The following is a 26,520-nucleotide window of genomic DNA, read 5'->3' as shown; positions in this document are numbered from 1 at the left end:
GAAGTTAGTCACACTGTGGCTTCAAGGTCCTGGTCACAAGTGGATGTGAAACCTGTGCCCCAAGAATCCCCAGACTGTGCCCAGAATGAAAGGAAGTAGGTCTGGGGCTGAGGAACTGGGGGCAGCAGGTCCCTGGATGGGGGTGGGCGGGGACAGCTCAGCCGAGTGGCGACTGCAGGCTGCAGCTGTGCTGAAGGCAGAAGGTCCTCATCCTTACTCTGAACCATAATGCCGTTCCACACTCCAACTGACGCTCACCGAAGCACTCCTAGTGTATGAAGGGGATGCAAAACCCATCTCCAGACTGACGGGACCTGTCTACCCGGACCTGCATGGGTGAACTGTGTCCTCGGTGCCAAATGGAGACCAAGTTGGCAGACTATAAAGCTGCCCAGGGAAAGAGCCAAGAGGCGGAAACAAAATGCCCCATCCGAGGATGAGTGGCTAAATCAAATGGGGTCTATCCATACAGTGGAATATTACTCAGCCATAAAAAGGAACGAAGCCCTGACACGAGCTTGGCCGTGGGTGGACCTTGAGAACACCGTGCTGAGTGAGAGAAGCCAAACGCAGAAGGCCGCATAGTGTCAGACTCCATTTATGTGAAACATCCAGAACAGGCAAATGCATAGAGGTAGAAAGCAGATTAGTGGTTGCTGGGGGCTGGGGGGTGGGGGGGAGTGCCTGCTCACGGGATGACGGCGTTTCCCCTTGGGGAGAGGGAGCTGTTCCACAACTAGATCAAGGCGGGGGTTGCACAACACGGGTGAGTCCACTCGATGTTACTAACGCTAATTCTTCGGTTTGGTGCGTTTTACCACAGTCAGAGAAATTCCTGCTGAAAAACCTAAACCCTGGGAAAGTAAAAGGCTTCTGCAAACATCACACTTGTATACTTTTGGCCCTTTGAAAATTCAGGGCCTTTGTCTTATTTGTTCTTGGAGAAGGGAGGGGCAGGCAAAGCCGGTGGGGGTTGGGGGGAGGGAACGACACAACCAAAAATCAGGCCCTGGGGGTGAGGGGGCAAACGTGAATGAGCCGTTCTCGAGGCCTGGCTGGGCCGGTGCTCAAAAATGCAAGGTTCTGCCTATCGGCCTGGCGAATAATTCGGAATTCACTGGAAAATAAGGCGGACGGGGGCCTCCAGAAAGTGTAGTGTAGCTGCTTCATTTATATAAGGCCATAATTTGAAGCCACATGTTTATCAGATGAAATCATTCTCAAGCTAAAAGGAGGCCAGCATTATAGCAGAATCATGTAGGAAGCACCACTTAAAATTCTGCGTGTTTCTACTTTCCAACGCATACTTCCTTCAGCCAGGGGAGACTTTTTAAGAAGAAACGATCACGTGAAACGATCGTAACGCTGAGAAACAGCCACAAACTCAGCCTATTTCTCATGTGTGGCAGCTCAGAGCTGGAGGGCAATGAAGATCTACATTGGAGTGATGTGGCCACAAGCCGAGGAACGCCTGGAGCCCCCAGAAGCTGGAAGAGGCAAGGAAGGACCCCCCCCCCAACCTCTGGATCCTTTGGAGGGAGCAGGTCCCCACTGATGCCTCAATTCTGGACTTCTGGTCTCCAGAACTTCGAGAGAATCACTTGTTTAAGAATCTATTGTTTAAGCCACTGGGTTTGTGGTGCCTGTTTATGGCAGCCCCAGGTCACGAATTCAAGTGCCCAGAGCAGAAGATACCAGATGCTCTGAGCAAGGCCCTCATCAAGAAGGACCACTGCCTTTCTTCTGCTTTATTTGTGTATCCCTGAGAAGCCCATCCCAAACACCCTTGCATGACTGTCCCTTTCTTCCCTAAATCCTCCCCTCCAAACCTTCCCGTCTGGCCCAACTGGTCTGGGCCCTGGAGATAGCCCCTCCCTCAGGCATGCACGGGGCGGGCGTGGGGGTGGGTGGGGGGGTGGGGGGGCACGTTCCATTCAGTCAGCTGCCCTCCGAGGCAGAGAGGCTGATCTTTCTCCCTGGGGTCTTTGACTACCTCCCTGGCCCCCTCTGAAACAGAACAGGCTGTCTTCTTTCAATGTCTCTCTGGTCAACAAAATGTTTCTGTAGCGCCCGCCCCGCTTGGCCTGGGGATTGTGGATATGTGGAAGTTAAGGAGGTCAAAGGGGTCTGGCCTTTAGGGAACTTGACGACAAACCAACTCATGAGCAGAGGGGGTATTTCCAATGGAGAGAGCACTGGGGTAAAGGAAAAATCTGGGGTAGTATTCGACCAGTGGTTATCACAGGAGGGCAAGTCTGTGCTGCCCCAGGGGACACCTGCCTCCGGCTAGAGGCTGGAGACGTTTTGGTCGTCACTGCTGGGGGAGTGGGGAGGCGCCACTGGAGGGAGGAGGCCAGGGATGCTGCTCTACACCCTACAGCGTACAGGATGGCCGCCACCAAGGAAAATGCCCCGGCCCCCGGATGTCAGCAGCGCCGCCATGGAGACAGAAACTGACCAGGGGCAGGGTGGGCGTTCTGGACGAACCAGCAGGCAGGGAAGTGCTCAGAGAGGACAGTTGCTGAGGCCGGTGCAGCGAGAAGGGGCAGACGGACTGAGCTCTTGGGGAGGGCGGCCGAGGCGAGGGCGGCGAGGGCGGCGAGCGCCAAGGGCAGGGGCAGCTGGAGCTGGCCTCAGAACAAGGGGACCAGTGTGGCCAGCAGGGCCGAGGCTGGAGGGGGAGGGGCCGAGGTCAAGAAGGTCAGATCCTGCTGGGCCTTGTGAACGTGGGACAGAGTTTCAATTTTCAGGCGACTCTGATGGGGAGCCTGGCTGGTTGGAGGCAGTGAGAACCAGGACAAGAGTGACATCTGGAAGGGGTCAACCAGGTTGTGTGAGGCAGGTGGACCATGGGGGCTGTTGGGCCACGGCTCCAGCAGGGGTCTGGGACAGTGAGGGAGAAGATTGATGGTGGTCAGGCCAGTGGGACACAGGATGGCTCTGGTTACAGGAGGAAGGCAGACTTGCAAGGCCTTGTGGGTCCACACTTCAGGTCCTTTCCCAGTGACCAGTGGGCTCCCTAAATGGAGACTCAGAAGTCTCCCAGGGAAGGGGGTCTAGATGGGCGGAAGAGACCCCTTTGGGGACCCCTCTCCAAATCACACAATCCACCTGTTGTCATTTCCACCTGCCCAGGTGGAAAGCCACCTTGAGAACCTCCTGTGGGCAGCTACAGTGACAACACACAAAAGCTGTGCTTGAGACCTTGGCTCACGAAAAACAAGGGAAAGGGGCCCACGGAGCCCCCACTTTGCTTTTAAAGGGATCCTCACAGACCTCAGGCAGGGCTCCAAGGCTTCTGTGCCAGCCTGGTCGCAAGGGACAGAGAGGGCCCACTCCTCGGCCGAAGTGCCCAGCATGGGTCAGCCACTCAGGTCCACAGGAACCCCCCCCCAACCTGGAGGACAAGTCCCCAGGACACCTCGCCTGGGGAGCAAGTCCTGCCTCACTGGCTACCTCACGCCCGGAACCTGGAACAAAGCAACTGCTCACCTGGCCGTTCCTGAGCTCTCTGCAGATGAGCTGTTATCACCTCAACATCCACGTCGCCTCCCACCGGGGGCCCCCCTTGGTTCTGGTTTCTTCCACAACATCCCCTTCGCCTCGCCCCGCCCAACGGCCCCCCGGTTTTAACTTCAAAATAGCATCTTGGTCTGATAAGACTCTTCCTTCCTTTTAATACGACTTACTGAGGTAGAATCCACATAGCACACAGCTCACACGTTCGCAGGGCATGGGGTGGCAGTCTGCGCTGTGTTCAGAAATGCGGGCTGTCACCACCACACCCACTTCAGAATATTCCCCTCTCAGAAAGAGACCCTGGACCCTTTCTTTACCACTCTGTCCCGCCCACAAGACCCTCAAGCCTATCCTCATTTCCCGTTCCCGCGGAACAGCCTGTGTCACCGGCCCCACTCTGTCCCCCCAACACTTGTGGCCGCAGTGTGGGGTCTTCGGGCCCCCAGAGTCGCCTTCTCTCCTTCACCTGTGACCCTGGGCCTCATGGCCTTGACCTGGGCCAGGTCCCCTCCTGGCCATGAAGTCTACCCTCTGGCCTGGTTTCTGCCATAATGATCTGGTTCCACTTTTGGACCCAGTGAGATCTCCCAGGCAGCCCACAGCCCAGGGTTCTGCTTTGTCAACACCTTTGGTGATGGCCACTGACTGGTTCCCCTCCCAGCTATCCACACATCATCACAGGGGCAGGGGGTAAAAGTGTCCCTTTGGGCCAGCCACAGGCTTGACACATGGTTCTCAGCCCACTCTTCTTGCCCTAGAGCTTAGCATTCTTTCATACCGGCTTGCTTTCTCTACCAGGCCGACTGTGGCCCCAGGGGACATCTGGCAATGACAAGAGACAGTTTGATTGTTCCACTAGGGGAAGGGGAGCTATACTGGGGTGGGGGTGGGAGAGTGGGTAGAGACCAGGGACGTTGCTCAGTATCCTATCCCAGAGAACAGTCCCCACCACAGAGAATGATCCGGCCCTAGATTTCAGCAGTGCTGAGATTGAGAAATACTGTGTTAATTATTTGGGGGGAAAAAAAAAAGATTTAGGTCCCCAGCTCATGTACACATCAGAATAAAAGTCCTGATGAGTTAAATGGTACAACCCAGGGTGATCCCTCCCAGCATCTGTGAGTTACAACCTCTCTCCCTCCCTACTCGGTGCATTTACGTGCGTGCGGCATCTCAGGACCTCAATTAAGTAACAAAATTATAGAACACACAGTCTCTTAGGTCCCATGGAACCCCTAAACCAGTCAATTTGGGGTGACTTTTCTCTAAGGGGACCCTTAACGATATCCCGACATTTTCGCCTTTTACGGGTTGGGGCAGGAGGACCGCTACTGGAATCCAGTGGGTGGAGACTGGGGATGCCCGTTCGACACACTGCAACACATAGGACAATCCCCACCACAGATGATGCCCCAGCCCCAGGCATCACCAATGCCCAGGCTAAGCAACGGTGATTTAAATAAATAAGGAAAGCAATGTTCACACACTTTGAGGGTGTCCCAGGGCCTCCCGGGCACAGGAGACATCAGCAAGATTCCAAGCCCAAGGTCGCCTGACTGCACGATATTTAGAATGAGGGCGTGAGAGAGTGGGTTGGCCTGGCGGCAGGACTGCCCCAGCTGCCGAGACCTAGAGACACCTTGCAGGCTCTTTTCTCTACCCGGCAGCCCACCCTCAGCTTCTCCATCTTCATCTCCGCTCCTTGCTAAGCCAGCTGCCAGACTCCTATGGGACCGCTGAGGGGAGACTGGCTCTTTGAGGGTCTGTGGGCTGGGCTTGGCTGTGGCACTTTCTTTGTATCTAGTGTCTCATAAACAGCATCTTCATGTGACAGCCGAGGGCACCGGTGATCTTCGCAAGCAGTGGCCAGAGACCCTGCTTGCCAGGAAATGAAAGCCCCGGGGGGCATGCCAGAGACCTGAGAAGCTACATCTCAAGTACTGCCCCTCGGCTCCCTCTGGTCCACCCATCCTAGGACGGGATGGAGATGCCCAGAGAGACGAGTGGGTAGATTCAGGGCAAAGCCCCAGCGAGCCTGTCAAAGACGCACTGCTCTGACTTCACTTGTGAGGATGCAGAGGCACCAGCCTCCGAGGGAGATGACCTTGGCCGGGGCTCATCGGGCGAGCTCTCATGTGACCCTCTTCCTCCCCTAACAAGCCCTGTCTGGGTCACAAGCTCGCCTTGGTGCTGGGCGCCTCTCAGTGGGCCCGACTCCTGATATCTGCACGCCGGATAAAGAGGCGAGGGCCATTCCTGTTCTCTCGGTATCCCTGAAAGCCCACTCTGCACCTGCCTCATTAACACTTTTCGCTGGATGATTTTCAGATCTTCCAGAAACTTTTTTTGTCCAATCACCTATGGCAGCAGCTGGTCCCGATGTCATTTTGGTTCATTAACAGAGTCCCTTTTAGATCCCCCTCCCGTGACCATGGCAACGCTGAGGACAGAGACCTCCGTATGCCTAATTATAAACCTTAGCCAGCCCCCAGGCAGACACGCACAGTCTCCCAGGCCTGGCTCTAAATACACCCCTTGTAAAGTCACACGAGATCCACTCCCCCCTGAGCTGGGTCCTTGCCTCTCTATCGTCATCCCAAGCGTAAGGACATGTGCGAGATCTGGAAGATTCCTAACGGGACGCTTCCAAAGCTGATGTGGCCAACTTGCCCACCGCCCTTAAGATGTTTATTTAAATGAGTAAGACTAAACAAAATGAACTCTACTGGTGCAACTATTTATCCAAAACTTCTTCACTAAATAAAAACGAAATTTGTCCCTTACCCAGTGTTAGGGGCTGAAGCGGGTCTCACCTCACCCCTACTCCCCCATTCATTACGTTGAAGTCCTACCCACCAGCAGCCCAGAATGTGACTGTATTTGGAGAGGGGATCTTTAAAGAGGTGATTCAGTTAAAATGAAGTTATTAGAGTGGGCCTGATCCAACAGGACTAGTGTCCTGATGAGGAGATTCGGACACGGACACGCACAGAAGGAGGACGATCTTGAAGACGGCCGACTACACGCCAAGGAGAGAGGCCTTGGAACAGATGCTCCCCTCAGAAGAAACCAGCCCTGCCAACACCTTGATCTTGGACTTCTGGCCTCCAGGTCCATGAGACAATAAATCCCTGATGCTTAAGCTGCGGGGTCTGTGCTTCTTTGTCCCAGTGGCCCTGGGAGACTCCTCCATTCAGCAGTGACAGTAATGCAATGCCCGTGGCTGGGTCCCCTCTTACACATACAACCCCGTGGAGCAGGGCAGAGCTGGGTTATAAATGAGTGAGTCAGACCGGACAGCTTATTCATTGCTCCGACTAAACCGCAGGCTGAACCTTTGAATCACTACTTTATTTATCATCGGGCATGGGCTCAGAAAGTCTCGACGAGGAAATGAGTAGAACCCAAGCTCATCAGCTGTGTTTCTGAGACATGCCTAATTTCCGAAGCCTTTGCTGGGCCAAAGTGAAAAGAGGTGAAGTGACAGGGCCCGTCGGGGACCCGGTGATGCTCAGACAGAGCTCTTTGTTCTGCAACTCTGTCCGTTCCGGATGAGGGCAGAGAGAAGGGCCTGTCTTGCTCTGCGGGGAGGCTGAGCAGGGGCTGCCGAGCAGGGGCTGCCTGGCACAGTTGGTTGGGGATGCTGGGCACACAAAGGGCTGGTGGATGGGGACTGGTGGGGGAGGGCAATGTCCAGAAGGGGTCGGGCGGCCCCAGAACGTGCTGTTTCCTCCCACGGAGTTACAGCAGCGCAATGTCTTGGTTGGGGAACAAGCAGGGGAGGCGTGTGATGAGCAAAAGTTAGACGGTCTGTGCACAAGGAGCGGCCAGCGTCTGGAGCCACGAGGGCGAACGGGAGAAGATAATGTGGCTTTAGGAGCCACAGTGATCTGAGGCCACCCCCAAAGTAGCTCTCGAGAAGAGAATCTAATACCTCTAATCTCGGAAGAAAAGCAACAATGTGTTCTGAGCCGAGGGACGGTTCCTGCAGAAATCCAGGTCAGTTGTAAGACAAAGAGAAAGACAATGGCATCTGCTGTCCCCGTGAGCGAAGATGGCCCTGGCTCACCTCTTGTTCCTCCTCTGCTGCCCATTCTGGGGGCGTGCTGCCTAATTCCCCCCTCAGTCCTTTCCCAGTGCTGCCTCTTTTTTTTTTTTTTTTTTAAATCAGGACTCTAGATTAAGAACTGACCAGATGGCAGAATTTGGTTGCCAGCCGCTTTGCCCCCACGCCTGCCCTTGGCAGCAGTTGTCTGGGAGCTGACCAAACACCAAAGACCCACTGAGGCAGAGGGAGGCCTCGGGCTATAACCAGATTTCACTACAGAGCGAGGGTTCTTGGGCCCTGAGAGACACAGCCCCATCTGGAGACATTTTTCGTGGTCACGACGCAGAGGGTGTATGCTCTTGGCTGTCCAGCCGGTGGAGACCAGGGATGTTGCTTGATATCTTGTGGGATGGCCCCCACAGCAAAAAATAACCCAGCCCCAATGTCAATGGTGCTGTGGTTGAGAAACTGTGCTCCAGCAATTTGGTCTTTGCCAATTTGAGGTTACTAATAATCCTTTGTGTTTCTGGAAAGCCCAGGGAGCCATCTCTGGCATTGCCGCCTGCCTGAGCCTCAGTTTCCATACTGAGAAAAGAACCAGGACTGCTTGCCGCCAGTTGGCAGAATAAAAGAGATGGGTATAAAAGGGTCTATCACAAAGGATGGTCAATAAAGGGCAGGGCAGGGCAGGGATCTGCTCATGCAATTCCCTCTTCCTGGCTTGATTTAACACCTCTGTATCCTTCGAGGCCTGGCTTGGACCTTGCCACCTCTTCCAAGGATGCCTGCCAGAATCCCCTAAGCCCTGAAGCTTGCACTGGTCATCCCTGATTCTATCCCACCACGTCTGTTGCTGCACTGACCACCCACTCTGCATTTCATTATTCCTGTGGGAGGGAGAGCACTAGAATATCCCCTCCTCCCAGGCAGGAAGGCTCATCTCTGTCACCGGGGCCCAGCCCCCAGCACTGGAAGGATCAGCCCTTGCTGAATTGAACTCCCAAGCCCATGTAAGACACAACTTTGGGGAGATGAGGAAAGGGAAGTGGTAAATTAACAAGCCTCTGTTGGGGACAGAAAATAGAGCATACAGGCAAACAGAAAGGGGACATTCCCGAGTCTCTACCCTGTCCTCTGAGCCAGAGGCCTGGAACTGAGGGAGAGTCTCACTCAGGGATTTCTGACCAGAAAGGTGCAGCTGAAGCTTTGGGAACAGATAGAACGTGCAAAAGCAAACATGGAATTTGTGGAATTTTCCATGCAGAAGATAAAGGAACTGTAAAAAAGGTTGTTTTTAGATACAAACTATACAATGAAAAGCTGAACACAAGCGGGATCACTGCAGTGGGGATTCACTGTATAAAATACGAGGAGGCTGTGTGCGGAGACGCTAAGATTTTCAAGATTGGGTTCTGAAGTTGAGAAATGCTGACTGAAGCCAACCCATTCATTTTGTAGGTGAAGAAACAAAGAGACTCGAGGGAGGTCGGGACCTCCAACACGAGAGCCTGCCTGGCCTCACTCCTGCTACTGGGAGACAAGCACCAGGGCCATGCAACCAGAAGATTCCAGTCCTGTTCATTGGGGGGTGTCCTAGCCAGGGCAAGCCCACACTCAATGTCCGTAGGAGGCATGACTTTGGGCTCTGATCACGTGCCCTGGGGCAAGCAAGGCCAAAAGCCACCTTCCATAAGGGCCAGAACATTCTGGAAGTAAAGAAAGAAGTTGTCTCTCTGTGTCCCTCTTTATAATTTATCCAGATTCATCTCCTGAACTAGCTATAAACCCAGCCCCCGCCCCCCCAGCCCTTCTGGCAGATCCTGGACAAGGATCCCCACAGTTAGGAAAGAAGAGAAATTAATGTGGATTAAAACTACCCAGTGCAAGGTCCTTGACAGAGCCGGGCCCATCAGACGATGAAACGACCCCCCAGCTCAGCTGCCCAAGAGGCCTCCCACTGCTCCTGGATGCCATAAGAGTCTGGAGACTCCAAGACCAGAATAAACCTCAGGAAGGTAGGAGCTGGGACCCTCCAAAGGCAAGACACGATGTATGTCCCCACCAACTCCTACCTCAGACAAAGAGGTGCAGGAGTGGCTTTCCCTTAAAGACCCCTGGCCTATGGAGCACCGGGACACGGGGCACTGGGGAAAGAAGGGAGAGCACGCCAACTGCCTGCCCCGTGGCTGCGGGCTGCCCTGCCTCTCCCCGGCTGAGCTCACAGCCGCCGGGGGACAGATTTCCTGTATGTCGTTTTACCCATTTAAGTCCAAGGATGCAACTCTGAGGAGGTGGTGACAGCCTAGCACACGCGGGTGTGTGCACACCCACTCCCTCCCCTCTCAAACCCAGTTCCAGGCCCCAGTGAGGTCTGGAGTCTCCTTCCTTGCTCCCTGGGACCCCTGGCTCCAGCCAGCCCTGTCTTAGGAGGAGAGTGGCGTGGTTTTTCAGGTCTGGAATACCAGAATACCAGCCCAGAGGGTACTGGGACTCTCCGGGGGGGGGGGGGTTACCCAGCAGCTGGGGGTGAAGTCAGGAAACAGATGAATTGAGAGGAAGGGGGCCCTAAAATCCCATGTGTTGCACCCCAACGTCTGTACCCTTGTTCTTTCCTCTCCCCCTCAGCACCCCCCTGAACTGGCTCTCAGTTCTCGCCATGAGTTTTCTCCCCCTCTCCCATTGCCCCCCTTCCCCATTCCGCCGGCCACCACACCAGTGGGTTCGGACCTCCAGAATCTGAACACCCACAGAATCTCAGGCGCCTCTCTCCCCCAGGAGCCATTCCTCTAACCCTTCAATCGAGGGCAGATGCCCCCAGGCCGTCCTGTAACTCTTCCCCCAATCGCACCCCGGCTGTCCCCCCACCGGCCTTGCCCCATGTCCCCCGCCTGGGCCTCTCAACCCCGCCTCCTTGCCTTTCCCCCTCCCAGCCCCGTTTCCTGCGACCCCCAACTACCACTAAAGCCACGTCCTCTTCAGAGAAGCCGCTCAAAGCCACAAGACCTGCTCCCTCTGCATCCGCAAACCCCCTTACCAGGCCCATTCCATCAACTTTCTCCTTAACCGTCCCGCTCCCACTCTCGTCTCCAGCAACCCCTTCACGACCCCCAAGCTCGTTCCCGCTCCCTCGACCCCAGCCTTAGCGCCTCCCAACATTAACCCTCAGTTCCGTAGCCTACAAGGCAACCCGCCAATGCGAGCTTCGAGAGCAAGCCCCCAGCCCGCGGCCGCCGCCACTCACCTGGGCCTCGGCCGCCGCGCGCCGCCGGTCCCGGGCCGGGTCCCCGCCCGGCCGCCCGCCCGACCGCCCACCACTGGTCGGGCCGCTCCGCCCCGCCGCGCCCGCCGCTCCCCCGCGCGCTCCCGCTTCCGGGTTCCGGAGGGGCGGGGCCAGGGCGTGACGCCAGCGCGCAACGGGGCGGAGCGCCGCGAAGACCCGCCCCCTCCCAACAGCCTCCACACGGCCTCCTGCCGCTGGTGGATGAAACCAAGTGTGAGGGGAAGACAGAGAGTCGCGCGCGCAGGGGTCGCGCGCTCCACCCGCAGGCACGCTCCCTGAGGCCAGCGGCCACCCCTCCCATGGCGGCGCAATATGGCCCGGCCCGGGGCGAGGGGGCGGGGACCCGGCCTTGAAGAGCCGGCCTTTGAGCTAAAGGCGGGAAATGGCGGATTCCTCGGGACGCGGGGCTGGGTGAGTTGAAGCGCCACGGGTCTGGATTTTGTGGGGCCGGCGAGTAGACCATGGCCGAGAGCTGGGAGAAGTGGGGCAGCAGAGTTAGGGATTGGGGATTTGACCCCTTCAGGACCCCCCCGAGGGTGCACAGGCGCTGGGAGGCGGGAGGCGGCTTCTGCGCATGCTCGGCAGCCTGTGCGCGGAACTAGCCTACAAGTCCCTAGTCAGTTGTGTGGGTGCGGGGCTATCCCTGGCTAGTGGCTTAACCTCTCTGTGCTTTCGCTTTGCTCCGCTGAGAAACGGGGCGAATGACGCCGCCACTCAACCTTGTAGGCCTCGGGTGAAACTTAAAAGCTCTTAGAACAGTGCGTGGCGCTTGAATGTGATCTGTCGCGATTACAGTTACCATTTTAGAGTGGGCAAGCGCTGGGCCACTAAAGTATCTCCTTTAATCCTCCCAACCCTTCTTTTCTGTGCTTTCCCTTCACAGAAGAGATGATAGAGGCTCAGGGAGAGAAGGTCATTTGTCCAGGGTCACACAGAAAGAACAAGAGAGACGGACTTGGACCACTTATCCGGTGCCAGGCATGATTCCTGGCCTGGGTTTGTTTTATTTGTTCACTCGGCCGATGTTTTATTGTGCCAGTGCAAATTGACGTTTAATAGACCAGCTGAAATCACTTGTGTTTTCTCCAGGGTCCATTACGCTGTGAGATTGCCATTACCCTCTCCCGAGTTTTGGGGGGAGGTACCTGAGGCTGGCACAGGTGTGGTGAACCCACCCCCCCCATCTCGTTGGACTCCGGAGCCCTGGATCAGACCCCATAGGGAATCCGTGCTCTGTCCCTTGCCAGCCCTGAGACTTGCCAGGGATGAGCTGTTCAAACACTCAGGTCCTCGTCGGAAAACAAGGATAAAGCAGACCAGGGGGGAGGTATTTGTAGGGTTGGGAGGGTTCTGTGAAGGAGCAGAGCTGCTGGCACCCAGTGAGCATTATTTGGTTGGTTGCCTCTCCCCACTGTGGCCCAGCACCCGCTGGGTCTCACTTGGGGTCCTCAGAGCCTGCTGCACAGGAGGTGGCTGCAGTGAGCTGAGCAAGGGGACCACTGCTTTGTGACCAGTGGAGCTTGTGTCCTGATGTTGGCAGGGGTTACAGCGCCCAGGCCCCTGCCCTGCCCCTCAGTCTGCTCCTCTCGAGTTGCTGGTCTCTGTTGGTAGCATCTCCCTTGCCCAGACTGCACACCTGGGAGGCATTCCCAACTCTCCTGCCTCAAGGTTCCCTCTCTCCTATTACATCGAACTTCCATTATTTCTTTCCTTAAATAGGGGTGAAACACATAACAGCATTTTAAAGTGAGCAATCTAATGGCCTTAAGACATTCATGCTGTGCAACCGCCAGCTCTGTTTGGTTCCAGAACATTTTCATCCACCCAGAAGGAAACTTTGTACCCATATTCAGCCACTCCCCATTCATCCACCCCTCTGCTCCTGACAATCACAATCTGCTTTTTGTCTTACTTTGCCTGTTCTGGACATTTCAGATACATGGAATCGTACAATATGTGTCCTTATGTGTCTGTTTTCTTTCATGCAGGACAATTTTTTAAAGAGATTTTATTTATTTTTTTAGGTAAACCGTACCCGCAATGTGGGGCTCAGACTCCTGACCCCAAGATCAAGAGTCGCGTGTCCCATGGATGGAGCCAGCCAGATGCCCCTAGGATAATATATTTTTTTAAGTTTTTTTTTCTTTAAAGATTTATTTATTTGAGAGCGAGAGAGAGAGAAAGAGAGAGAGAGAGAGAGAACGAGCAGGGAGAGGGGCAGAGGGAGAGAATCTCAAGCAGACTCTGCCTCAGGGCTCCATCTCAGGACGCTGAGATCATGACCCAGGCCGAAATCAAGAGTCAGACGCTTAAACGACTGAGCCACCTAGGCACCCCATCCCAGGATAATATTTTTGAGATTCATCCATCTTAGCATGTAGCAGTACTTTGCTTCTTTTTCGGGCTGAATAACACTCAGGGTTTGTTATTTCTTGGCAGGAACATACAGCTCACAAAGCTGAAAATATCTGTTGTCTGGTCCTTTACAGAGAAAGATTGCCATTAGGTAGGCTGAGCCCTTAAGCTGGAAAGTCAGAACTCTGCCAGCGAAGCCAAAGGGCTGATCAGTGCCTATTTCAGCATCATTCTCCTCTGCCCTTGTGCCCTTGGCCTTGTTGCTCCCTGTCCCTGAATGTCCTTCCCCATGTACCTGAGCAAACGGGGCTTTGTCTCTCACCTCCCCTCACCTCTTTACCTGTCTGGGGCACTCTTCACATTGCCTGACAGGAAAACACTGTCAGGCAATGTGAAGGGAAGCGCCTCTCAGGGAAGGAGCTCCATCTCTTGTTCACCAGGTATCACCAGGAGCGTATAGTAGGTACAGAAATACCTGATGCATTAATGAACCCCTGACTTAAGTTGAGATCTCTGGGGCTTGGCAAACCTGCTTGCTCTTCTCACTCTTGGACCCTTCTCAATTTCAGCCAGGCAGGGGCTCTGTGTCTCTGTTCCAGTCAAGGTGGCCCTGCCTCGCAGACATCAGCGTTTATGGGGAGAGGTGGGGGGATGCTGGGACTGAGTTGTCCCCAGTCTCCTCGCTGCCTTCCCTGAGCTTAGCCAACTACGTAACCATGTCAACAAGACCCCTATCTCCCTCTTCTAGGAAACCTTCCACGGGGGGTCCCGGTACTCCCAGTGGTGCTAAGATGAAAGGAAGAAGAACACAAGGTGAGCAAAGTTGGAATCCAGCTTACGATCCAGTTTCAGTAAGTGTTTTGGGGGAAGAAAAAAACCAGGCCAGAGCAGGGGAGCTAGGCTTTATTTCCTTCTAGTCACACCTTTGGGGATTCCGAGTCTGGTCACCCAGCCCTGCAGCCAGGGGTGTGGCAGGACCTGGGGGAGGTCATCCAGGGCAGCAGTGGGCCCTTCCAGCAGTGGGGGTCACAGGCTGTGCCCAGGACTCACCACTAGGAAGTGTGGGTGAGGAGAGCCGGAGCTGAATTCATTAGCAAACCCTGGAGTCTCAGTTTTCTTTCTGGAAGCACCTCAGGGGTGCCCATGCATGTGGTGTCCCCCTGTGGGTCTGGAGTCACTGTTCACAGCCTCCCTTGACTCTTGGCAATGCCACTTTGGGCAGTGGACTCAAGGATCTCCCTCCTTGGAGCTCAAGCCTCTGATAAAAAGAACTATTTTCTTCAAGTATGCTGCATGCCAGTGCGTGTCTTCGAGAACTTAGAGCAGAATTCTGGTTCTAAGTGACTGGAGGTTCATCCATGACAGCATTGCTTGATGATCTTGTTTATAACCTCTATTGTGTTTACAAGTGGTCTAGTTCTTGAACACAAATCCTTCATCGTAACATTGCTTCTCTGGAAAATCTACTACTGTTCAAAACCAATATGTGCATCCCGGTTTCTGGAAACTTGAAACTGCTTTTCAGCTGTCCAGGGAACCCCAGGCCTCGGGATCCTTCCAGAGGAGCAAAACCCTTTGCTGATGGTATTAGGCTGAAAGCAGGATCGTTTCCTGTGCTTGGAAATGGGGGTGTTCTTTGCCCTGATCCCTCGCTGGACATCCAGTGGCAGACCCTTGGTGTGTCTTTTCTCCCCTGGACACCACCTGGTCTTGGTCTTGATCCTTAAGTGCCTCCTGCCTGATTGTCTGAGCCCACTCACCCTGCAGGCATGGCTCTTCCTTGCCTGGGGCTCACTCAGGGCAACGACTAGCTCCTTGTCCAGCTCCATGCTCCCCATTAACTATGGATGCACCTCCTTCCACTCAGGATTGTGGCTGCACCCCCAGCCCCAGTGAAAGGTGAAATCCTGGCATGAAGATCCAGTTGAAATCACCGTGTCACTTAACCAAATTGTCAAGCTGTGTGACATTAACCATGTCTTCTTCCTGGGTCTCTTCATTAAAAAGGGAAAGCCCTAAGCTCTAGAGGTACCTAGAAAAAGTGTAGAATTGTGCACTGGATGCATGGCTGAGCACCTAACTCCCTGCTGGGTGGTGGACCGTAGTCGCAAACAAAACAGACAAAAGTCCTGGCCCTCACGGTGCCTGGAACGGAAAGAGTAGGGGCCGTGAGGGGAGAGGGAGGCCCCTTGGGGATGTGAGACCTGTGAGGTGCCTGGAGGTGCTCAGGCTTCACCAGCTCATGGACCTGCAAGGGAGCCCATTCTCAGCCACCAGCGGGGTGGCCAGCCTGGAGGACACAGGATGTTCCAGGGAGGAGGGTTCCAGCAAGTGCTGTGTTCAGGATGTGAATGAGAATGAGTTGGTGGGCTTTGGAGCAGGGAGATCTTGGCGGTCTTGTGGAAAGGAGTTTCTTTGGTGCAGTGGTGATCGTGCGAGCCAGACCGGACAGGAGTGGGGTTCAGGAGAGAGTAGAGGAAGACGAGCCACCATTGTCAAGGGGAGTGGGACAGTAGGGGGAGAAGGTATAGTTGGGAGGAAAAGAACAGGAAGATCGATGGAGAGGAACTGGGGGAGGGGGTTTGCCAGGGCAGTGGCAGTGAGGTGAGGGCTGGGCTCTACCCCAAAGCACAGAGTTCCCTCCACATGGTGGGGCCAGGATATGGCCCTGAACTTGGGAGGCTGCTAGATGCTGAGGTGGGAGGGTCTCCTGGGGCTGCTTCTGTCTTCATGGTGAAGTAGTAACTGGTCACTAGCTAACTGGAGGGGACCCAGTATGGGGGAAGTGGGAGGAGAACGTACAAGGGAGCGTCTGGGAGGGGGGTTGGGGAACAGAGCAGAGGACTGTGGGTGATCACTGGGGCCATTGTGAGAAACCCCCTTCCTGCGAGGCAGGCATGGAATGGGGGGGGGGGACCTGGGGCTGGGCTAACACCAAGGTATGTGATCTTGGCGTTGAGCATGTTTCCTGAGAGTCCTGAGCTAGGTAAGGAGGTAAAGAGGCATGAAAGGCTCATATCATGAGTAGGTCATACACAGACTCAGGTGAAGTGAAGGAAGGGGTGGTTGGGGTCCTGACTGCAGGGAGTGAGTTGGGAAGGGAGGAGGAGGAGGCGGCAAATAGGCGCCCCCCTGTGGAAGGTCTTTTATCCTGGCCCTGCCCTGCCCCTGAATCCACTTTCTGCTTTGAGCATATTCCCTTAACGTTCCTGCGACCCTCTGGGGCTCTGTCCTTAGCCTAGGGACTTATAAACCGTAGGTATCCCACACGTTCTCGCATATACTAGGTGTCCCATACATGCTCGAGGACGCTGAAGCATAGGATCTGAGAGGAGCAAGGGGGAGCAGCTCCCCTGTTCCTGCTGTTGATCAGGGAGGGGGCATAGTACCTGGCTCTTGATGGGAGGGTGGGGGGTGGTCTTCACACTCCACCACTGTAGTCTTGTTATAAACCAACAGTGTGTCCCCCACAGGTGGAAGAGTGGTTGAGTCCCGATACTTGCAGTACGAGAAGAAAACCACCAAAAAGGTAACAACGTTGGTTTGAATGTTCTGAATGGAGTTCCGTCGGACTTGGAATTCTGACCCAAGTCCCACGGGCCGGGCACAGCATGGTCCTGAATCCCTTTTGCAAAGACATGATCTCTATTGAAACCGGAGATTGTTCCTTTCAACCCGATAATTCCTTTCTGGATTCTGTCCTGAAGCAGTTCTGTTGGGTGCCCAGCACACGGTCCCTGGCCTTGGCTGGCGTTTAAAAAACACAGGGTTTTAAAGAAGGACTATGGGGAAAAAAACAAAGGGTCTGAATCACCCAGTGTTAGAGGCAGAGTTTAGTGAACTGTCTGCAGCCACATCACGAAATTCATGCAGCCGTTGAAAATGATGGGATGGGGACACCTGGGTGGCTCACTTGGTTGGGCGTCTGCCTTCGGCTGGTGTCACAATCTCAGGGTCCTGGGGTCGAGCCCCGCGTCAGGCTCCCTGCTCAGTGAGGAGCCTGCTTCTCCTGCTGCTGCTCCCCCTGCTTGTGTTCGCGCGTGCTCTCTCCCTGACAAATAAATAAAAATCTTAAAAAAAAAAAAAGGTGTGACTAGAAAGTAGAAAATAAACTTAAAAAAAAAAAGAAAATGATGGGATGAAGCACTTAACGACACATGCATTGTGTGGTGTTTAACGGAAACGCTCAGTAGGTGCACCCAGTTACATATCTTGTTTGATTGTGCGCATACTTAGAATGTGGGGAGGTTGTGTTATTCCTTCCATTTTCTAAATTTGGTTTATGGTAAAATTCAGTGAACTGTTAATTTCTGCTCCCTACTTTTTACTCTGGTAGGGTGGAATGGTAGGTTCTTAATAAGGTGACTTAAGGGGCACTTGGCTGGCTCAGTCAGAAGAGCATGCTGCTCTTGATCTTGGGGTCGTGAGTCTGAGCCCCACGTTGGGTGTAGAGATTACTTAATAAGCAAACAAATAAATGAATAAACCCTAAAAAATAGTAATGTGACTTAAGATCCAACTTGAGGAAAAAGGAAACCTTTTCACAAACTGGTATCACTTCTTGGGAGTGATTGGTTGTTTTCAATGGAATTAATTTTGTAAGTTTTTTAATAATTTTTGTTTTTTTTTTATTAAAGATTTTTATTTTTTTTTAAAGATTTGTTTTATTTATTTGAGAGAGAGAGAATGAGAGATAGAGAGCACGAGAGGGAAGAGGGTCAGAGGGAGAAGCAGACTCCCTGCTGAGCAGGGAGCCCGATGTGGGACTCGATCCCGGGACTCCAGGATCATGACCTGAGCCGAAGGCAGTCGCTTAACCAACTGAGCCACCCAGGCGCCCAATAATTTTTGTTTTTTAGAGAGAGCGCACTTGAGGGGGCAGCAGGGGAGGTAGAGGGAGAGAGAGAATCTTATGCAGGCTCCACACCCTACGCAGGGCTCCATCTCACGACCCTGAGATCATGACCTGAGCCTAAGTCATTAGTCGGATGCTTAACTGACTGAGCCACCCAGGTGCCCCTGGACTTTTTTTTTTTTTTTTTAGGGAAGTTTTAGGTTCACAGCAAAATTGAGTGGAAGGTACAGAGATTTCCCATATAACCCCTGCCCCCCGCCACACAGCGCCCCCCCCACTATCAACATCTCCAACCAGAGAGGTGCACTTGGACATTTGAGGAAGCTGCACTGACACATCACCCAGAGTCTGTGTTTTACTTTTTTTGTTTCTGGTTTTTCTTTAAATTCACGTGATTTACTTTGTTGAACTGATTTTCAACAAAAGATCACAGTCCGTGCCTCCTCTAATTTTAGTGTTGCCTTGTAAACTTGTTTACGAGCACCCCTGTGTGTCTGCATGCTCTAGTATTTTCGATCCCTACGACCTTGTCCGTTTTTTGTTTTTCCCATCTCTTAAGGTAGAATTTACATAGAGTAAGTGTTGCTCTTTAGCATACAGTTCTGCGAGTTTTGACAAACTCATCCTGTCACAGACCCACCACCGTCAAGATACGGTATAGTCACCCCCAGGATCCCTTGGCTCTCCACTGAAGCCGGCCCCACCCCATCCCAGCAGTTATCTGATTTCTGTCCCTTTAGCTTTGCCTTTCCAGGAGGTCATTAAAAAGGTGTCACACAGGATGCAGCCTCTTGCATCTGACTTCTTTCACATAAAGGAAAGGAGGTCCCACCCTGTGGTTGCCTGTCACAGTTAGTGCCCGTTCCTTCTGGTGGCTGAGGAATATTCCACAGTGTGAGTGGGCCATAGTGTGCTTAGCCATTTGCCAGTGAAGGACATTTGGTCCGATTCTCTGTTTTGGCAATGGTGATCAAAGCCACCCTAAACGTTCTCGTGTGGGATTCTATGTAGACATGCTCTCATTTCTCCCAGGAGAGGAACTGTAGGGTAAGTGTAGTTTTGACTGACTTGTAGGAAACTGTGCAGCTATTACCCAGAGTGGCTGCAGCTCTTGACGTTCCCACCAGCCACAGAGGAGAGCTGGGTGGCTTAGTTGTTAGGCGTCTGCCTTCGGCTCAGGTCATGATCCCAGGGTCCTGGTCTGCTTCTCCCTCTCCCACTCCCCTTGCTTGTGTGCACTCTCTCGCTGTCTCTCTCTGTCAAATAACTAAATAAAAATCTTAAAAAAAAAAAAAAAAGACTGAAGCCATTCTAGTGGATGAGAAGTGGTATCTTGTTGTGGTTTTAATTTACATTTCCATAACAACTAGTGATCTTGAGTACCTTTTCATGTGCTTATTGGCCAGTCCTGTATCTTTGGGGATGTGTTCTTTAAAATCTTTTACCTTTTTTTTTTAAGATTTTATTTATTTGACAGAGAGAGAGACAACAAGAGAGGGAATACAAGCAGGGGGAGTCGGAGAAGGAGAAGCAGGCCTCCTGCTGAGCAGGGAGCCCGATGCAGGGCTCGATCCCAGGGCCCTGGGATCAGGACCTGAGCCAAAGGCAGACCTTAATGACTGAGCCACCCAGGCGCCCCTCTTTTGCCATTTTTTAATTGGGTTATGGGTTTCCTCACTGTTGAGTTTTGAGAGCTTTTTATATATCCTGGATACCAGTCATTTATGGTGATTTTCAAATATTTTCTCCCGGTGGCGACACTTCTTTTAAGTGTCTTGGGAGGAGCAGAAGTGCTCAACTTACGGATTTCTGCTTTTATGGATTGTGCTCTTGGTGTCTTATCTGAGAAATCTTTGCCTAACTCAAGATCACAAAGATTTTCTCCCATGTTTTCTTCTATGGTTTTTATAGTTCTTTTATAGTTTTAGATTTTACATTTAGGTCTGTGATCCATTTTGAATTAATTTTTATATCTGGTGTGATGATGGAATTGAAGTTCATTTTTAAGTGTATGGATGTCCTCTGTGCCAGCACCATTGTTGAAATGACTTTCCTTTCCCTGTCATATTATCTCATCACCTTCGTTGAAAAGCAGTTGACCTTTTTTTATGCATCGCTTCTGGACTCCATTTTTTTCATTGTTCTGTGTGTCTGTCCTTAGGCCCCTCACACGCTGCGAAGATTACTGTAGCTTTATAGTCTTGAAATCAGGTAGTATGGGGCGCCTGGGTGGCTCAGTTGGTTGAGCGACTGCCTTCAGCTCAGGTCATGATCCTGGAGTCCCAGGATCGAGTCCCGCATCGGGCTCCCTGCTTAGCAGGGAGTCTGCTTCTCCCTCTGCCCCTCCCCCCTCTCATGTGCTCTCTCTCTCAAATAAATAAATAAAATCTTAAAAAAAAAAAAAAAAAGAAATCAGGTAGTATGAATTCTCCCACTCCATTCTTTTCCAAAACTGGCTGTCATAGTTCCTTTGCTTTTCTTTCTTTTTTTTTTTTTCCTTAGAATGAGAGGAAGCGCGCGCACATGCGAGCTGGGAGGGGCAGAGGGAGAAGGAGGAGAGATAATTTTTTTTTTGTTTTAAGATTTTATTATTTGAGAGAGAAATGAGCATGAGAGAGTATGAGCAGGAAGGGGGAGAGGAGCAGAGGGAGAGGGAGAAACAGATTCCCCCCTGTGCAGGGAGCCCGGCAACTCTAGACTCCACTCCAGGACCCCAGGTCATGGATCATGACCCAAGCTGAAGGTAGATGCTTAACCAACTGAGCCACCCAGGTGCCTCAGGAGAGAGAATTTTAAGCAGGTTCCACGCTCAGTGCAGAGCTTGATGCAGGGCTTGATCTCATGATCCTGAGATCATGACCCGTTCTTTTAATTTTCTGTATGATTTAGACTTAGCTTGCCATTTTCTACCAAAATTTCTACTGGGGTTTTGAATGTATAGAATCTTTGCATCGATTTAGGGAGAATATCCTAAAAACACCAGGCCTTTCAATCTATGAACATGGTACATGTATCCATTTAGTTGGTCATGTTGGATTTCTGTCATCAGCATTTTGTAGTTTCCAGCGTATAGATCTTCCCTATATTTTTTTAGGTTTATACTTAAGTATTTGTTGTTTTTAAATGCTAATATACATGATACTGTCTTTTTTTTCTTTTTTATTGATGAAGACATTTTGTAATTGAGGTATGATCAACATACAACAATATATTTCAGGCATATAACAGTGTTTCAGGATTTGTATATGTTGCAAAATTATCACCACAGTGAGTCTAGTTAACACCTAACACCATACATAGTTTTGTTTTTTCCTTGCTGAGAGCTTTCACATGGTACTATCTTTGAATTTCACTTTCCAGAGTTGTTCATTGCTAGAAATGTGATCTTTTTATATTGACCCTGTATCCTCCAGTCTTGCTAAACTCACTAATTTGGTTGTTTAAAGATTTTATTTATTTATTTATTTATTTATTTATTTAAGGAGTGCGTGCATGCATGCACACAAGTGAAGGCAAGGGGCAGAGGGAAAGGGAGAGAGAGACTCTCAGGTGTACTCTGCTGAGCACCGAGCTCCAAGCAGGGCTTGATCTCACGACCCTGAGATCATGACCTGAGCCGAAATCAAGAATGGAATGCTTAACTGACTGAACCACCCAGGCACCTCTTACTAGTTTTAGTAGCATTTGGGATTTTCTTTGTAAATCATGTAAGAAGAGAGTTTTATTTCTTCCTTTTCAACCTGTTTGCCTTTTATTTCTTATTCTGAGACCTCCAGTAGGAGGTTGAAGAGGAGTGTTGTCTACATATTAAAATATTCTTGCTCTTTATGAGGTTTTCTTTCTGCTCATATGTTACTATTATTATAATGGCTTGCTAGCTCCATGCATTGCTTGTTTTTTTTAATAAATTTTAAAGATTGATACTTGTACAAAAACTTTGTTTTTCTTGATGACCAAAGTAATATGTTCCCTGCAAGTACTATAAAGTATACAGAAAATCAGTTGGAATCTGCATTGTCAGATAATCACTGGCAAACATTTTGGTGGTTCCCTATGTTCTATGCATGTGAGGATATCTTTTGATTAATTCGTTCTACATATATGTAATCAAATGTCAGAACTTTAAGTCTATCCCTGGCCTCAAAGTAATAGCCGATGCAAACTGCACAGGCCATGAAGGGGTCCCTTCTCATGAAGGGGAGGTGTCTTGTCCCCTGAATCCTGAATGTCATGTGTTCTTCTAACAGCCTTCTGCAGCAGATGCATTAAAGACCAGTGGGAAGATGCCGGAAGGGGGAAGGAAACTCCAACTGCTCCGGAAGAGCAAAGGTGTGTAAAGATGGAGGGAGGTTGTGAAACAGCTCTGAAGCTCAGCGAGTGATGAACATGGTGGTGAATTTTGTTTTCAAGTATGCTAAGGTGAAACTCCCTCTTTCTTTCTAGGAAGTGTCAGAAGAAGGAGCTAGTTAAAGAATGTCCGTGTAAGGACAGATCTGAGGCATGTGGGGAGCTTAAGGGGGATGGCAAGGCGAGAGGGCAGGTTACTTCCGGAGCAGCCATGATCGTGCTTCCTTGATCGTGCGTCCCATTTCCTGGGTGGAACTCTGTTGAGAGCAGGACTCAGCGTGTGAGGCTTCATCTTCCTACCTCTCACCACCTCGGGTTAGATCTTCCTCGGAATGGTTTCCCCTTAATTGTTCTAGAAGCTGTCACCAAAGTGATATGCAAAATTTGGGAGTTTTTCTGATTGTAGACATATGTGTGTGTGGTAAAGCAAAAAACAACAACAAAAAACAAAATGTAGACGAGGAGGGTGGACACTCATGAGCTGCCACTTCGATCATTACTGTGTATTTGGTGTTCAGTTGTAGTCAGTGTGCTCTTCCTAGAAATCTGGGACGGCCCCTCCCCAGAGTAGCACTCCATCCAGCTCCTCACATGCCCACTTCTCCAGCAACACTGGGTAGCTCTTTTGCATGAAAGCAGTTCACAAAAAGCAAAACTTTCTTGTCCCACACCTCCTTGTTCAAAATGGCAACAACTGTGAGTCTCATAGGAAAAATTAAGTACAGTGGACCGTTAAACAACATGGGTCTGAACTGCATGGATCTATTAATATGTGGGTTTTTTTACAGTACGGCACTGTAAATGTATTTTCTCTTATGATTTCCTTAACGTTTCCTTTTTTTTTTTTTTTTTTAGTTTACTTTGTTATAAGAGTACAGTTTATAGGATATATAACATGTAAAATATATGTTAATTGACTTTATGTTCTCAGTAGGGACTCCAATCAATTGGAGACTGTTAGTCGGGGGATTGGAAAGTTGTTGATCGTGGTTTAGCTGTTTGCTCAGCATCTGTGCTGCTCCTTGACCTAGGTGTGACTGAGAAGTGGCTCATGGAGCTGGGGTTGACTTTGTAGTCTTTCCTTATGCAGTTGGGTTGGGGGCCACCTGTCAAGCCGGGAAAGCTGGTGTTCAGCCCAGAGGGATCTGAAGTTGGGTCAGCCACATTTTAAAATCAGGGTTCTCACCCGCAGGCGATTCAGACTTAGAAATGTCTGGACATGTTTGATTGTTGTGAGGGGTGGGGGAGGTACGCCACTTGAGTCTGATGGGTGGAGGCCGGGGATGCTCCTCAGCAGCCTGCCACAGCCAGCACAGCCCCGTCCCAGAGAGTGATGCAGCTCCGGATGTCAGTAGCGTCAGAGCTGAGAAACCCTAATTTAAACAACCACCAGAATTGAGATGGAACCACCAGAGAGTGCTTGATTGAGTTCCATTGTATAGCTCAGTAGGAAATTACTTTTCTCGATGGAAACACTGTACATGCGCATGACGGAACATCTGACCCGTGCAAAAGCGATAGCAATAAAAAAAAAGTCCTGTCTGCCACCTCAGATTTCCGTCCTCCTACCCAGGAGGTCAACAGACTCCTGTTTATCTAGAATTTTTCAAAAATTTGGACAAAGGGTGCCATACCGTACACATTACCGTGGTGTCGCTCTATTTATTTCCACATACTCATTTTCTCAACTGCATTGGCATTCATTAAATCACTTGCTGTTTCTTTGCTAACACGACAGAGTATTTTGCATGCCATCTGTTTGTTTTGCGGCCCGCTGGAGCCCTGGCTTGGTTTAAGCCCACCGTACCCCATTGCCCATTTCAGGTGGCGTCAGGCATAACTTCACATGGTTAAGTAGAGGGTAAAGATGAAGGGAACTGCCAGGGAAGATGAACAGTCCAGAAGCTGCTGGAAAAAGAAGGGAAAAGCTGAGGGAAGAACAGGTACATGGTGTGTATCAGACTTCTATCCAGAACACAGCATTTTTCATTAAGCTAAGCAGCAAGGCATATTTGCATCTCTGGGTTAGAGAGCCTGCGTCACTTGTCTGCTTCTACTCTGAAATATATCCACCTTGCTGGCTGGGCATTTGGCAGAGGTGCTTCAGCCTTCTGTCCCACTCACCTCCCAAGACGCTGACTTTTTGGAAGCAAGTGGTAGTGTTCCACAGAGTTACCTGCTTGTCGGGGTAGGTGTGCAGTGCCTTGCAGACTGTGCTGACCTCTGGGGATTCTCACTGGGTCCACAGACAGCAGTGGAATCGGGAAGGGTGACCTGCAGTCCACGTTGCTGGAAGGGCATGGCACCGCCCCGCCGGACCTGGACCTCTCAGCCATCAACGGTAAATCATTCACCTTGGCCCCCCCTCACTGCCCCCCGCTTTTCCCCAGGCGGGGCTTGCGGTGTGTCTTGGCGGGCTGCCGAAGCGTGCTCTGAGTTCTCACCCTCAAAATACTTTCTTGATCTTAGACAAAAGTATGGTTAGAAAGACTCTGCAATTAGAAAAAACGATGTCTAAGAAGACTGAGTCATCGTCATTTTCTTCTTCACAGAGAAAGAGCCCGGTAAGTGTCCGAAATGAAAGGGAAGCTGTGGAATTAGAGACGCCTGATATTAGCTTCTGCCCTGTGCACATGCCGTGCAAGGCTCAAGGCTCTAAGATGGAACAAGCCAGCCACGCGTTCTAGGACAAACCCAAGACCACGCGCGTCTTCAGAATATACATAGAGTTTAAGTTGCCCCAAATACATGTACAGGAGTCGTTACTAAGGCGAGATCATGTGAACAACAGTGCCTCGTTTGCTGATGCTGTGCTAGGGAAAGCACTAGGCCAGGCCCTGGGTCCCGGGGCAGGACAGCTGGGCTGGGGTCTTGCTGGGGTCAGAGGCCCGTGTCCTGGCTCCAGTATGGCACTGATTGGATGGGTACCCCCCAGCTGACCCTGGACCAGCCAGCCACAGTAGGGGGCCGGACCATCCCCTTTCTTCTCATGGGGCGCCCAAGAAGACTAAAGGAGAAAATAGAAACAGCGGGTTGATACACAGGAGAGAATCATCAAACCACTGAATTAAGTAAAGTTCATAAAGGTTCGGCTTCTGCCCCTCCGGGGGAGAGAGCTAGGTTTATACCAATTCACTGGCAACCAAAAATGTCTTTTTCTCCTCCTCAAGGACCTGTCGGAGGCAATGGAAATGATGGAATCCCAAACGTTGCTCCTGACCCTGCTGACCGTAAAGGTGAAGACAGAACCTTGCTGGCATGTGACGTGGGTGGGAGGGCAGCCTTTGTCAGCCGCAGGGGTGGAGTGCCCGCTGGTCTGAGTTCCTGTTGTGCACTTCACAGATGGAGAACGGTCTCGCTCCGTTCGAACAAAAGGCAGAGAGGAACTTATTAATAATGTGTAAAGAGAAGGAGAAGCTACAGAAGAAGGCCCACGAGCTGAAGCGCAAACATCTCCTCACTCAGAGGAAGCGGGAACTAGCAGACGTCCTTGACGCTCAGGTCTCTGCGCTGCGTGTCCCGGGAGGGGGTGCGGTGTGCCCGGCAGGGCAGTCAGAGGGAGTTCTGATGGGAGGTGTCCCTGCCGCCTGGGTGTTGGTATGTGACAGTCTGTAAGAGGATGAGGCTGTAATGTCAAATACTGAGCGGCCAGAGGGACCTGCCCCTTCCATGCACGCATGCGCATATTCTTCAGGCCCCCTGAGGCTTGTGCTCAGCGACCCCACGGACCAGGGTGCTGGTGGGGGATGCTGTCTTGGCACCGCGTGGTCAGCGTTGGGACAAGAGCCGACCCCTGGCACCTGGAGAGGGCCCATCAGGAGATGGGGGCGGGTCCTCCAAGTGTGCGAGGGTACTAGGGCTGCCGTAACAAGTACCCCGGGGCCGGGCGGCTTAAACGATGGCACGGGAATCTCTCACGGTTCTGGAGGCAGGACATCTGAGACCAAGAGGTTAGCGCATGTGGTGCCTTACCAGGGCCAGGAAAGAAGGCTTTGTCTTCGGCCTCTGTCCTTGGCCTCTAGAGGGCCATCTCCTCCCTGCGTCCCTTCACTTGGCATTCTCCCTGTGTGCTTCTCTGTCTCCAGACCTGGCTCACTTGAACCTTAAGTCGGTTAC

The 26,520-nt window shown here is 51.7% G+C and overlaps 2 protein-coding genes across 12 annotated transcripts in view; one reads left to right on the top strand and one right to left on the bottom strand.

Annotated features, from left to right (window-relative positions):
* MYO9B (myosin IXB) overlaps nt 1–10,919 on the bottom strand; it is an 86,987-nt gene extending 76,068 nt beyond the window's left edge. For all 11 annotated transcript variants that reach the window (XM_073900949.1, XM_073900952.1, XM_073900951.1 and 8 more), the window contains exon 1: nt 10,809–10,919. The gene's annotated coding sequence lies outside the window, so the exon portion shown is untranslated. The remainder of the gene's footprint in view (nt 1–10,808) is intronic.
* A 98-nt stretch (nt 10,920–11,017) lies between these two features.
* The window catches only part of HAUS8 (HAUS augmin like complex subunit 8), a 23,020-nt gene continuing 7,517 nt past the window's right edge, over nt 11,018–26,520 (top strand). Inside the window, exons 1-8 of the mRNA XM_073901742.1 lie at nt 11,018–11,258; nt 13,951–14,015; nt 16,676–16,731; nt 22,305–22,386; nt 24,653–24,745; nt 24,874–24,968; nt 25,575–25,640; nt 25,747–26,015. Coding sequence (XP_073757843.1) covers nt 11,230–11,258; nt 13,951–14,015; nt 16,676–16,731; nt 22,305–22,386; nt 24,653–24,745; nt 24,874–24,968; nt 25,575–25,640; nt 25,747–26,015 — 755 coding nt within the window. The 5' untranslated portion in view covers nt 11,018–11,229. The remainder of the gene's footprint in view (nt 11,259–13,950; nt 14,016–16,675; nt 16,732–22,304; nt 22,387–24,652; nt 24,746–24,873; nt 24,969–25,574; nt 25,641–25,746; nt 26,016–26,520) is intronic.

Source organism: Callorhinus ursinus, unplaced genomic scaffold, assembly GCF_003265705.2.
Source record: "Callorhinus ursinus isolate GAN/ISIS: 27379988/994484 unplaced genomic scaffold, GSC_fseal_2.0 scaffold15, whole genome shotgun sequence".
NCBI lineage: Eukaryota > Metazoa > Chordata > Mammalia > Carnivora > Otariidae > Callorhinus > Callorhinus ursinus.
This window is presented reverse-complemented; position numbering and strand designations above follow the sequence as displayed.